Source organism: Anabas testudineus, chromosome 9 (assembly GCF_900324465.2).
Source record: "Anabas testudineus chromosome 9, fAnaTes1.2, whole genome shotgun sequence".
NCBI lineage: Eukaryota > Metazoa > Chordata > Actinopteri > Anabantiformes > Anabantidae > Anabas > Anabas testudineus.
The window spans coordinates 7,245,029-7,259,623 of NC_046618.1; the positions used below are offsets into that span (position 1 = coordinate 7,245,029).

At 40.5% G+C, this 14,595-nt stretch overlaps 1 protein-coding gene across 4 annotated transcripts in view; it reads left to right on the forward strand.

Moving 5' to 3' along the window:
* dtx1 (deltex 1, E3 ubiquitin ligase) overlaps positions 1-13,614 on the forward strand; it is a 38,921-nt gene extending 25,307 nt beyond the window's left edge. For all 4 annotated transcript variants that reach the window (XM_026342816.1, XM_026342814.1, XM_026342815.1 and 1 more), the window contains exons 4-10: positions 1,797-1,858; positions 2,099-2,260; positions 3,927-3,988; positions 4,127-4,285; positions 6,913-7,074; positions 8,243-8,332; positions 9,114-13,614. In XM_026342816.1, the coding sequence (XP_026198601.1) occupies positions 1,797-1,858; positions 2,099-2,260; positions 3,927-3,988; positions 4,127-4,285; positions 6,913-7,074; positions 8,243-8,332; positions 9,114-9,338 (922 nt within the window). In that variant the 3' untranslated portion in view covers positions 9,339-13,614. The remainder of the gene's footprint in view (positions 1-1,796; positions 1,859-2,098; positions 2,261-3,926; positions 3,989-4,126; positions 4,286-6,912; positions 7,075-8,242; positions 8,333-9,113) is intronic.
* The last annotated feature ends 981 nt before the right edge of the window (positions 13,615-14,595 follow it).

Genomic DNA, 14,595 nt, shown 5'->3' on the forward strand with positions numbered 1-14,595 from the left:
CCACAGGGACACGTCTTCTTTTTCCTGTGTGTTAAAGTATCGAATCACTCATTTTCAAGATATTGGTTCATTCACTGATTCTTCTGCTGTGGTTGAAGGTGTGAAATCGTTTGCAGTCGAAGGCAACGAAAATCAAACCTGTCATAGTTTCACACCCAGGCATTTGACTTCTTGACTTAAGTTGGTCGAAAGAACTGTGATTTTTACCCATTCATCTCACTCATCAGTCCTGCACAAAATGAGTGTCAGATCCCAGTCTCTGGTCCACTGGTGTGAGACACAGCACATCTGAGTTCTTATGCATCAGCCCCAGGCAGACCTTGCGTCCCTTTTTTGTTATTGCAGTGAGCTTATTGAAGGGCCTCCCCTGGCACAGGAACAGAGGCTCTCACTAATATCAGAGCAGTCTCTTGCTGTGGATTTGTAAAAACGCCTGGGAGCAGCAGAGCCAGAGACCTCTGTTGCTTTATGGTCAAAGAGTAGAGAGGAGAGATTCATAGGTGTAAGTACAACACTATTAAACCACAATAACTAGTGGCTCAGTAAACAGTGCCCTGTTATTCTTTTCATCGTACAGTTTTTCATTGTTCAGACTGTGGTTCATGTGAGCTACATACAAACTCCTAAATGTCTGGGTGGGGATTTAGATGGAGAAGTTGCATTGTGTTATGCATAGTGTGGCAGAGCAGGGTAAAGGAGAGCTGGCCAGAGAGGAGCAGGTTAATTTCGATTCTCTGTGTCTGCCATGTTATTGCTAACTTGTTTCTCAAATGTTACCTCTTTAGCTGCTAAATGCTCCACTGTGGGCATGAGGGCTGTTCATCACAGCGTTTTCAAAGATCTCCGTTAAAAAAAAAGTTTCTTTATATATTTGGTTAGCAACACATAGACTGCAAACAACTTGAAATATGCTATTATATGTATATTTGCACACATGGTGACTTTAATCTGGATACTACAGGTGCATGGCATGGTCAGGTGTACATGAGGTCCTTCTATTCTGAAGATATGGCTTGTTTAGATTCAAGATTCAAAATACTTTATTAGTCGCAGAGGGAAATTGGTTCAATAATCCAGATGACATGGTGTGATGTGTTTTCAAACAAGATGTCGATTGCAGTGAAAGTTTAATTAATGTAGTATTTCCATCAAATGACCTAACTTGTTATGGTTGCTGTAACTTGGTTTGGCTTGTCACGCTGACTTACATGCTGAAAGGTAACTCGCTCTTGAACTCGTGCTGCTTTTGCGGCACCTGCTGTGGGATGCTGTTTGAGCGGAGACTCTGACAGGAGACTCATACTGACTTGTATGTTCATATAATGCCTCAAGTGCTTTTGTCCGCTCTGCTCCACATCTTGAAAAGTGCACAAGTCAACTGTCTTTCTTGTTTGTTTCTGCTGTGAACTCCAGCCTCCACAAATGTCACAATGAATCAGGCTCAGCTGCAGTGCTTTGTACATGAGTCAAGATGATACATTAGTCTACCCACTGCAGATGTCTCTGTCTCTGTGGTGAAGCACAGGTGACATTTTCAACTTGAGTGTTTTTGGAAATGAAATAAAAGAAATATTAATTGTTGTACTGGTAGGTATAGGAAATAAACTCTATCCATAGAAATATTAGTCTGGAGTGTTTCCAGGTGACCCTGAGTTATTGGGTGTGTACAAATAGACAAAGGTGGTAATATGACCCTAAATGAATGTATGATGTAGGCAGAATCAGTTTCTGTGGCCATTACGAAGTGTAATTCTTTATTTCAGCTTTATTTCACTCTTGTTTTATTTTTCTTGTAGTGTTCCTGCCCTCCCAGTAAAGAACCTGACAGGATCTGGACCCGTGCACCCAGCACTAGCAGGTTAGATAACATCTCCAGTGCTGTGCTAGAAATCAACAAAGAGTGTCACTTTTACTGTTAAAAATGATGAGATCAATGATTTGATCTAGTTTATCTTGAAAAGTAATCACAAACAGCTCTTTTCCTGTTTATCTGTGTGTGTGTGTGTGTGTGTGTGTGTGTGTGTGTGTGTGTGTGTGTGTGTGTGTGTGTGTGTGTGTGTGTGTGTGTGTGTGTGTGTGTGTTGTACATATCCATCAGGTATGACAGGTATCCTGATGTGCGCTGCAGGTCTGCCAGTTTGCCTGACTCGGGCCCCCAAGCCTATACTGCACCCACCCCCCATCAACAAGAGTGACATGAAGCCTGTGCCAGGGATCAATGGCATGCGCCGCAAAACCAAGAAAAAGCATCTGAGGAGAGGTGAGATGGAGGGAATCAAGGAGAGGAGAGAAGTGAAAATGCTACCATTGTTTTTTGTTTTTTTTATAGCGTGTTAGTGAATAAACAGGAAATGCACTGAGGAGAGGAATAGACCAACCACTGACAGTCAGCAGATTCAGGCCAAGCTTTGCAGGATGTTTTTGAATCGGCTCATTGTATATCTGTTGTTGAGCGTGCAAACAAAACCAGAGCTGTTTTTTTGTGTTTGTGAGTTAACAAATGGGACTCAAACCAAGAGCACTAATAACTAGTTAGGAAAACATTGCTAAATGTTTCAAAATGTTCTTATAAAGTGTAATGTTGGCTGCTGGTTTCATGAGAAAATGCAGTGAAACTGTGACTCTCGGGATTTGAAATTACACTACACCCAGACTGACACGGGCCCTTGTAAGGACAGTAATCACCAAACATCTGAGCTGATTTCAGAGAGAAGCTGGTGTCTTGTTGGACAGAGTTTGGTTTGAATAAGTGCTGGTCAGTCAGGAGATGTGGTAACACAAGTCCCATAATTTCATAGAGCTGAACAAATAAGGAAAAATGCAATTTGGTATTAATTAGAGGAATAGTGGAGAAAGTGTTTACTTACAGTTCCCCCCAAGTTTTCCAGCCTAAATAAGAAATTCCTCTTAAAGATAACAACATCTAATCAACTCAATATAACTAAACAATCTTGTGAGGCGCCTCTGACTTAAAATCTAAAGCAGCTAGTGTCAACATCTTAGTGTCGCGTGTTAACATGCAAAAATTTGCAAAAAAAATTAGAACTTCATCTCGACCCCTCCTCCCTTTAATCAAAACCAAATTACGTAGCTCACTCTAGGGAAATTCCTTGGAAATTATTAGGAAATTATGTGGTGAGTGTGTTACCAGTGACTGTATATTGAGGGGATGAGCCTGCAGGCGAATGTACCCTTTTCATGCAGAAAGATCATGAACTGACACTCATACTGCGAGAGGAATGAAGATGTGGTTTTCTCGTTTCGTTTCTGTATCTGTGCAAAAAAAAGGTCAAAGAGAGCTTTTGATGCAGACAATGAAGCTATCAAGTAGCTACGGTGTAAAATATCCCAGTCTCTTCTGTCTTTCTCCTGTTCTTTTTTGTTTAACTCCCTCTCCTCACAGCTCTCTGCCTCTTCTGTCTTTCCTACCATCAACACTTCACGCTTGCCGTCTTTCTCCTTCCACTGCTCTCCCTCCCTCTGTTTGCTGGCTGTCACTCAAATCAACAAACAAAGGCTCTGGGGGGAAAAGAGGTTGCCTGTAAGCGTATTAGGGGTGTAAGCTGTGGGTGTGCTCTCAGCCATGCTAGCCTGGATGCACACAGGGATTATCAGAGAGTTTGGGGATGGCCTGTTGTTATATGCCAGTTTCAAGGTGACCTCCTGCTCAACATCCCAGACATGTATACTGTATTCACATGCACGCTCACAATCTATTATTGGACACATGTGGCCAGAGTGACCACTGAAAGTTTGTCATCCATCAACACCATTATTCTCCTGTGTTCAGATTTGTTTAGATGACAAGCTGGTCCATCCTGTCTTTTTTCATATTTCTTAGTGGGTATAAAGGTGTAAGTAAGCCTTAGATTTAGGCTTTTCTTTGATGGCCGTCTCATCTCTTTTATGTTTCATTTTATGACAAGGGAAAAACCCAGAGGATGTAGTGCGAAGATACACGGAGAAGATCAAAGTGGTCCCAGACGAGGTGAGAACAAGAATTTAAAATTCAAAAGTTTGGTGATTCAGATTCTGTTACCATTGGATGTCCTAACAAAGTGTGAAAGTCTTCTAAATATGCAGACGTGTAGAATGGCAGCTAAAGTATTTTGGTTGGCTATTCCAGGACTGTACCATCTGCATGGAAAGGCTGGTCATGTCATCAGGCTATGAAGGCGTCCTGCAGCACAAAGGCATCAAGCCAGAGCTGGTGGGCAAACTTGGCAAGTGTGGGCACATGTACCATCTGCTGTGCCTGGTGGCTATGTACAACAATGGCAATAAGGTGGGTAAAAAGATTGAGGGCCAGACGTTGTTATGATGTCACTCTGAAGTCAAATTATAAACTTGCGATGTCTTACAGCTTGACTAGGTGTTAATGCACTGGCAGATGATCGGGCATCTATATTGCTGCACACAGGCAGGGATTTGGAATAGTCTTATGGGCTCTGTCGTGTCAGTGTCAACAAGTAAAATCACTAGGAATGTGGCTCACTTCAAGAGGAAACCCAAACATATAAAAAATGATTAAGTTGTTAAAATTTATCTTAGCGGAAACAAGCTGTGAGTGGACTACCTCAGGTGATGTCACTGGAGTCAGTGTTGGCTGCGACTAAAAACAGGTTTATTAGACTAATATTGAAAAAGATACAGAGTTGTGAGGTTCCTAATTGAGCTTATCAGCTCCTAGAATAAAATGCTAAATTGGTGAAGTTCTCATTTGGGGAAACTGTTAGCAAATGGTTGTTTATTGATATATTTGGCAGACATACAGCAATATACTGTAAGTGTATGCTTTTTAAAAAAAACTAGCTGTCAAAAAGAGGATATAGGAGAATATTGGATGCTATAAGTCCAGTATTCTCTCTCCCTTTGGCTTTGTTTCTGTCACCCCCAACTCCTGAGGGAAATATCTGGCTCTTAAAAGCTGATAAATTCACTACTCAGCTCACTAGTAAGCAACTTTGTCTCTGTTGCTTGTTATGGGGCAGTTGCATTGCAGTGGGTCTATTATTAGTGTATTTTCAGTGTATTCACCCCCTTTGGCCAAAAACAGTTCTACAAGACTGCACTGAAGAGCTGTGTGACAGACAGCTAACGCTAAACATGAACTGAAACTCATTTTAGTGATAATTTGTTTGGTTTGTCAGTATTTAAGTATAAGTAGCTCTTTAAACATTACACATACACACGTGGACAAAATTGTTGATACCCTCTGTTAAAGAAAGAAAAACCCATAAAGTTCCCTAAAATAACTGACAAACTGAAACTGAAACAAGTAATAATAAATAAAAAAGTACTAAGAATTAACTCATGAAAATCAGACATAGCTTTTAATTTGTGGTTTAACAGAAGTTAAAAATAATAATAAACTAATGAAACTGGTCTGGACAAAAATGACGGATAAGATGTTAAATAATTTGACCATAGGGACATGTTGAACTAAAGTCTGTCCTGTAATTAGCATCAGAGGTTTCTTCAAACTTGTAATCAGTCTGACTATTTAAAGGGTGAAAAGTGGTCACTGTGCTGTTTGGTATCATGGTGTGTACCACACTGAACATGGACCACAGAAAACTAAAGAGAGAGATGATTAGAAAAAATATGATAGACAAACATACTAAACGCAAAGGCTGTAAGGCCATCTCCAAGCAGCTTGATGTTCCTGTGACTACAGTTGCACATATTATTTAAAAAATTTAAGGTCCATGGGACTGTAGCCAACCTCTCAGGACATGGCCATAAGAGGAAAATTGATGAGAAGTTGAAGAGACACATAATACAAATGCTAATTGAGGAGCCCAGAACAACTTCCATAGAGATTAGAGGGGAAATCCCAGATCAAGGTACATCTGAGTCAGATCACACCATCAGTCACTGTTTGAGCCGAAGTGGACTTAATAGAAGACGACTGAGGAGGACTCCGCTGATAAAAGCAAATGGTAAAAAAAAAAAAAGAAAACGCATATTGACAAACCACAAAGTTTCTGGGAGAATGTCCTTTGTACAGATGAGACAAAACTGGAACCTTTTGGCAAGTTACATAGGCTCTATGTTCACAGACGCAAAAATGAAACATACAAAGGAAAGTACACTGTACTTACTGTGGAACATGGAGGAGGCTCGGTTATGTTCTGGGGCTGCTTTGCTTACAGACACTTAAATCTGTGCAGGGTACAATGAAATCTCAAGACTTTAAAGGCATTCTGGAGCAAAACGTGCTGCCCAATGTCAGAAAGCTTGGTCTTTGTCACAGGTCATAGTCCTCCAACAGGATAATAACCCAAAACACAACATCTGTGGAAAGAGCTAAGCATGACATCTGGAGAAGGCACCCTTCACACCTGAGACAACTGAAGCAGTTTGCTCACGAGGAGTGGGCTAAAATACCTGTTGACAGGTGCAGAAGTCTCATTGACAGTTACAGAAATCATTTGATTGCAGTGATTGCTTCAAAAGGTTGTGCAACAAAATATTAAGTTAAGGGTACCGTCATTTTTGTCTGGGTTATTTCATTCGTTTGTTTTTTATAATGATTCCGCTGAGCCACAACTCAAAAGCAATGTCGGATTTTCATGAGTTAATTTTTAGTAAATCTTTATTTATAATTACTTTTGTCAGTTTCAGGTTTTCTTAGTGACTTTTGTGGGTTTGTCTTTCTTTAACGGAAGGGTACCAACAATTCTGTTCACGTCCGTGCTCACATCATGTTTTATAGCCTTCAAACACTTCATTTCAACCCAAATGTAAAGGTTAAATTCTCGTAGATTAATATCTCTAAAAAAGCAGTGAGTGGATATGTCTGGAGAAAGCATAACCTGAAGATTCTTTGTAGTTTGGGTTAATTCAGTCATTTGAAACAATCAAATAATCATTGATGCCACGAATACCATGCTGTGTCTTCATTTTTAGGATGGCAGTCTTCAGTGCCCAACATGCAAAACCATCTATGGGGAGAAAACAGGCACTCAGCCTCCTGGGAAGATGGAGTACCATGTCATCCCCCACTGCCTGCCCGGCTACCAAGACTGTAAGAGCATCCGCATCGTCTATGACATTCCTGCTGGGATCCAGGTCAGAACTGTCTCATTTCACTGAACCCAACATGTTACTTCTGTGTCTCTCCTCTCTGAATCTGTGCCCTTTTTTCAAGTGCTGCTTGTTATTCACTTAAATATGACGGACAGTTACTCGTGCATGGAGGTGAGGTGTTGGAGCAGGGCTAACATCATCTTTAGGGCTCACGCTATTATTCTGGGCAAAGAACAGTTCAGAAACTAAAATTATGTGAAAAATACTGTAATACTAGTAATGTAAGGCCATTCTTTACGATCATTTTGCTGATGCTTTATGAGTAATGGATATAAAAAAAAATAAAGCTGAGCTTACTCCAATGAAGGTCATTTCCAATTGGAGAAGACAGGATGTTTTGCAGCTTTGATTTGTGTTAGTGGGTGGGTGGTGATCAAAGAGCTGCGTATTTTATCCTGCCTGCTGAGACAAGCTTTAATAGAGTCAATAAAGTGACCTTTTTCCACCAGAGGAGCAGGTCCCTTTGAATACTGGGGGGAGGGAGGGGGGATCACCTGACCACTCTCCCCCCACTCCTCAGTCTGCACTCTAAACCTCTAAACATGGCAGTTTTAGGACAGTCTCGCTGTACAACAAGGCAACAAGCTTAATGAACATCAGCAAATAATATTATAGTATTAGTAGACCTTTATTATATCATATCTATCTACTGTGTGTATTATTTTTCTGCTGCTTTGCAGAGATCGGTTTACTAGTGAAAGGAGCATCACAGTTAAGGCTTTTCCTTATTTCTCGCTGGGATAAATTTAGAAAAGGAGGAAATAACACGAGCAGTTTGTCACAGCATGGAAACTGCACTTACATTTACTTCTTTTATTATTAGTTAGGTGGTAATCTGGTGGGACTACACAAAGGGCTCCAGAGTTTTGATATATCTGCCCCCACTTACCCCTCTTCTGACCTACTTGTGGACACTTCACGCTTTAATCAAGCTGGATATTTTTTTCCCTGAAAGCAACTTTGTAAAATGTGATATTTAAAGAGATAATTGGATATTTACAAAGGCATGACTCTCAAAGGGTCACTGTAAGCAGCATGAACAATAAAGCCCGTCCTGTGGGTGCTGTTGACATTTCTTAAAAAAGGAAGTCGTAAGTGGAAGAGAAGGAGCTGTAACATTTGTTTCACTTTCGTTTGACATTTTCACCAGACCAATGAGCACCCCAACCCAGGGAAGAAGTTCAGTGCAAGAGGGTTCCCTCGACACTGCTACCTACCCGACAACGAGAAAGGAAGGAAGGTAAGTCCTGACATCAGTAGTTCTTCACTACAAAGACTTTCTTTATGTGGGGGGGAGCTTTTTTACTCTTTCATGCTGCTAAAGGACAATCTGTCCCGAAGTTTGTAAAGATTTATTTTGTATAGTTTAGCTTTGATGGATGAGAATCACTATGAGCTTCTCGAACCGCAGTATGCAACCTTTAGGAATCAAGCTATAGCTGTAGCATGACACTAGAAATCAATCACACCTAGAGTGTGAAATAATGACACGGTGTCAAAACCTGTGGCCTCTCCTAGATACATGCTGTGTACCCTTTTGCATCGGTACGTGACGCACAGCATTATGGAGGACTTTGCCTGATTGGTTAGAAAGACAAGCCTTGCTCAAAATCCCCAGCTGCCAGGCTGTTCTGTGAGTCTGCATCACAGGAAGCTTTGACAGCACCGCTTCACATTGCTAACAGAGCAGATTTCTACTAAAAACATATTGGAATAAAGTTACATAATGCAGCTTTAAATGCATTGGTATGTAATTGCATTGTGTTGGTGCCTGGGAGCAATTGTAAAATGTGTCACTACATTACAAATGAAGATGTTTCACTTGTTTTACTGGAAATAACTTGTTGTGTTTCTTTGTTTAGCATTAGTGAAATTCAAAACAAATGTAATGAAAGCGCATCAGCGTTTGTGAATTACTACCAACACAACTCACCAAGACGTGCTTCAGAGAGTTCTTTCACGTGTCCTGCGTGTGCTTTGTTCCTTCCTTCATTACCCTTCCACTCACTGTCTGGTTCCAGGTCCTGAAGCTGCTGATCATGGCCTGGGACCGACGCCTCATCTTTACCATCGGAACGTCCAGCACCACGGGCGAGTCGGACACGGTGGTGTGGAACGAGATTCACCACAAGACAGAATTTGGCTCCAACCTCACAGGCCACGGTTACCCTGACCCCAACTACCTGGACAATGTCCTGAGAGAGCTGTCGGCCCAGGGGGTTGGCGAGGACAACTTGAAAGATTGATGGCCAGCTGGACTGGTACAAAGAAAGACAACCCACCATGCCCCGCCATCTCGCTGAGAACAGGGACAATGCATGACGGGCCCAAAATGCAGCCAACAACTCTTTACTCCCCACAAACACAAATACCCTGCAGATCTGGTGGCATGAGAGCGACAGAAAGCGCAATAAAAGACATGGTAATGATCGATATTTTTGATTTGTATAAGCTAAAATCTCCCCCCGTGCTATCTTCTAATTCATCTTTTGAGCGTTATTGTCCTCATGCCAAATTTTCTCATAGGGTTGAAGAAAGTAAAGCCAAAATGAAATATCTGTCCCGACGCTGGTAGCTGCAGCTAAATGGTATTTAACCCCTTTTAGATTCAGACTGAAGCTGTTCTTAATGACGACGGGCCCAAACAATACAAAGGCATAACTGTAAATGCTGAACTGAATTCATGGCCGAGATTAGCGCTGCACAGTCCACTACAGGGGGAGGTATCAGTGGATCAGTGGTTGCTTGACGTTGTGAAGATAAATGTAAGAGAATTTCATTAGGAGAATAATGCGTTGTTGTTCTGTAACCAGTGGCGTAACTTGGTTTTGTGATTTGAGGGAGAAGCTATGACTCTGGTGATATTATTTAAGATTGCACTAGGCATCTCTGACATTTTCCACATCTGAAACCACAGATCAGTGGTTCTGTAAAATGGAAGTGTGTTCTGTAGTGCATGAACTAGAATCCAGAGAGCTAAGACCTATGAAACATTAATATATGTATGTTGTTGGTTAACCTTGTGGCTTGTGATGAAACAAGCATCTTACCAGTCAGTTTGATGCTTGTTACGAGGTGTTGTGACTTGAAAGGCTGAGGTGTAGAGCGGTATTTGCTAGCCTCCAAGGTTAAACTCATTTGTTTTGTTGACACACTGATGATGCTGACCTCTGTGAATATAAAGTCTGCATTATTATTCTCCCTGTTGGAGCAGATCCAGGCGTTGGCACAATCCATCACGCTGACCATACATGAGGGGTGAGTGTGTGACTGTGTGCTCTGAGGCATTAATATGCTGGCTTTAAGTCCTTGAGGAGAAAATGCACATCTCGCAGATGGAGGTTCCTCTTTCAAACACCATAAGTTTTCCCTCTGAGAGCCATCTTGGGCTCTCCTGAAATCTACAAGTCTCCTGTGAGGTTGTTTGTGCTTAGGCAGTTGACAAGGCTCTACTGCTTGTGCAGAGAGCATCTCATTCCCTGCGTGAGCCCTCTTTGGAAATGCTAGAGCAGATCTTATGTATGGCCGCGTCTGCACTCTCCTCCTCCTCCTCATCATCAAATGTTGGTCTAGTACGTGGTTGGCTGGGAACTATTTTTTCCCCCTAAGATTATACGCCCACGAGCTAAAGACTTTTTGAAGAATAAAATATAATATATCTTTACTTTTACCTGAATATAATATGTCTTTACTCTGAGATTAAAGATATGCCAGTGCTGCATAATTCTCCATAAATATATCTAATCAGTTTTAATGAGCGGGGGGGGTGTACGTATATCATGTGTGCACTCAGCTGCAGGCTTAGGTTCGGAGTGAATCATAGTCTTCCATTGCACTTTGAGGCAACAGTTTTGTTTAATCAGTTTAATATTTAGAAAAAAAATGTCTTAAATTGCAACTAAATCTGTCTTTTTTTAAGTTGCTGTTTATAAACTGGCTTGCAATACTTTGAAAAAATATATTAATCTACATTTGCAGATGTGATATACCTTTAAATTCAAGCTCAGTTTGAGTTGGTGGTGTAAGTGTGATTTATTTTTATACTCTTCTATATCTATAAAATACAAAGACTGGCCCACATATCTATACACAGGCACATATTAACATGAATATACAAAATCTGGCAAAAACTGTCAGTATGTCAGGGACTGTTGAAATATATATGACATGTTACGGAAGTGTTATATTACGAGTAGTCTTAGCAAATGCTGCTGTGCCGAATCTGTGTAGTTGATCCCCAGTGGGACTACAAGAAATACAGAAAATACATCTTTATTTTAAGTTGCGGGGCTTTAGCAGCATGAAGATTGCTGTTTCCCTCCAGTGTCATTTACTCAGTTAATGAAACTGAGGCCCTCTGAGTGAAGTTTCATTAGCTTTTCTACTTGTCCAGAACATGAAAATGGATGCACTCTGCCATTTATGTTCAGTCTTAAGTTGAAGAAAACAAAAGAAAACTGGGTTAAGCTGCAAATATGTTTAAAGTTTGTCTTAGCTAATCAAAACAACCCATTATATTATATTGTAGTTATATTATAGGGTCATACTTTGAGTAATTTCTTTAAAGCAGTTATAGATTCTTTAAATATCTTTTTTTAAGAATAATGGAGAATAAGGGATCGACAACATGAAAATAATGCAACAAAGTGATAAACCTACAAAGAATTATCACGCAAACCTGCAGCTTCAGCTCATTGTCTGGCTGTCCAACCATAGAAAAACATTAGGCTGCAGCAGACAGCAGTTTCAGCACAAAAGCTCTGAACTCCCACTGTACATTAGCCAACCTGCAGAGCACCACAGAGAGGCAGATGCCATTAGTGACCAGCTGGTGAGCATGGTGAAAAATATGAATATTGGACATACATTATTAAGCATAATCCAAAACTAATAATGGCTTTGTAAGCGTTGGATGTACAAATAAGCAAATGTTTGCTATCAAATGCGCCATATCAACTTAAAGCGGCATACTTTGCTAATCTTGTCTTCACAGCTTGTTTCCACTGGCCCCACTTTTCTGAAAACATCAGCTAGCCTTATATTCTAAGGGTTTTAAACAGCTTTTCTGTGTTGTTCAGTTGTGTATTCTGCCTCAAACCTTCAGCTTTTCGACTAAAGCAAACCACTAAAGGTAGGCTGTTTGCAGGATTTTGACCCAGGTCATTGGAAACAGTCATTGTTTGGCCTGTGCAATTTTCTTCTTGACACCGTTTAGACACCCTTTATAAAATGGGACAGCAAGAGAGGATGTTTTAAATCTATCAGGGATCTTTTTTTTTCCACGTTGAGTGACGTTTCATTAACCAGAGAAATCCAAATGTTTGCTTCTTTGACTTCTTTTCACGTGTCGGTCGTGTAGTTCGAATGATGCAGGCCCTTTAGACTTTTCAGGTGTGTACAGACCTCCATGGGAACGATGAACGAAACACGGTTTGGTGTTTGTCCGATTAAGGAAGAGAGAGGTGGTGTTTATGCAATTTACTATTTTTAAAGATCTAATACATGATTTATGTGTAGCAAGAAGGTTAATTGTTGATTTAAATGACAATGGATGTTTTCTTTATGGGGTGCCTACCTCCAGGTTTCAAAACAAAGGCGTTGCTATTTGAGGATATTCACATGCTATGTACTAGAAAACATATATTTTTTGATGTCTTTTTTTGAATGATGATTGTCTCTAAAAGAACTATGACCTAAAATTATAATATTGTTGTATTACTCAAGGCTCATTCCGTGCTATTTTCCATGTGATTATAAGTGGGAGAAGGGATGAAATCACTTTGTCCTCGCTTATGAAGTATTTACAGTTGTACTCTCTCATAGTGTCCTCTGCAAACTGTACTTCTCTGTCTAAATGGTAACATTTCGTGTGGATATACTGTACGTTTATCTGTCTGTCTGCGCGAGCGTGCGTGAATGTGTGCATGCGTGCGTCTAGTAGACAAAGCGTAGGTTCATGTCCTTTAAAGATACAGTAATGTTCTAGAGGTGCATGTTAACCAAACTGTGAGCAAGTTTTTTGACAATGCATAGCTTTTTGCATATGAAAACATTATAGCTTCTTTAGAAATATCACACAGGTCCCCTGGTGATTTAGCACTGTGGTTTTGCATCTTACTCCAGTTAGGTAGAAAGGTTTTGTTTTTTTTTTTTAACTTCCTTTATCGTATTTGAGTTACTCAGATGGGGATGAGACAGCGTTTGGCTGCTCTCTTCATTCTTTTCGACATGTAAAACTTCTGAATGTTTTGCATTTTAAGTGCCCATTTTAATTGGCATTTTTACATCATGTTTATTGGTGGTTTGGTTTCTCTTAAGTGGTGACCTTACATATTGCTACTTAAAATGGTTCATCAAGAGCAACTGAGATAAACATAAAGCAAGATATTGAAAGACATTGATTAAACTATAAAGGGCTTCTTATTCTATCAGTCTTTATTGAATTGTGATGACCTTGTTGCATGTTTGTTTGTTTCTTGTGTAAAAAAATAAATGTAACCTCGACAGGGGGAGTTTGATTGACCTTTTGTCACCTTGGCTCTTCCTTGTTTTTTTCCTTACTTGGTTGCCTGTCCTCCTTTTACCTCCACAATTTCCTGGTCCCAGGGCTGCTATGTGTGCTGAACCTCATTATATGGATATAAATGAGCTTTTCTGGAGCTGTGAAGTAAAGCAGAAACAGTTCTCACTGGCAATAAATTTCCTTTATGGCCATTTTCCTGTCACTGCCTGCTATATGTTGGTGTGTGTGCTTGGAGCATACTAAAGCAGGCTGTTTAAGCGCGATGAGTAAGCATCATCAGCTTCCCCTCCAACACACCCCCTTCCCTTCCAGCACTGACCCAGCAGGCCAGGGGTCACTTTCCTCTGAGTTCTGGTACCTGAACCTCCCGCTCCGCGTCGTCCCATTACTCACCTCTCATGCCTAATGAGAGGTAGTGGGGAGACTCTGAACCGCCACTGCAAGTAGGTCTGCTCTCATTAGCATTTAAATAAGGCTGGGAGGTGGAACAGCAGCAAACATGTTTGCGTGGCATAAATTCACATCACATTCTGACTTCCTGCCATTGTAAAGTCTGTGGTTCTGTTGGTTTCATTAAATTATTCATTTGAACAAACACGTGGTGCAGTAACCATGACTCTGCAAGGCTGCTCTGGTATCTGTCAGACACGTAATGACATTTTCTGTAATACCATTAATAAATGAATGTCATCTCCTGCTCTGACTCAGACCTTCCACTTTAAAACTAACCAGGAGAGGACATAAGGGCATAAGAGAGCAAATTAAATGATGAGCATTAATTATTTCTGCACTTAACCCAAGATAACTAGAATGGAAAAAAAACGTCATTTGGTTTGTTTCTAGGTAAACATTTGGGACTAGACATTAGCTGAAATACTGTTAGTGTTTACTGAATAATATTGTTGTGTTTAGTTCACAGTAACGTTTCACTTGGAGCAAGTCATCAAATATAAAAATAAAGTACAGTCAGTGGTGTTGTC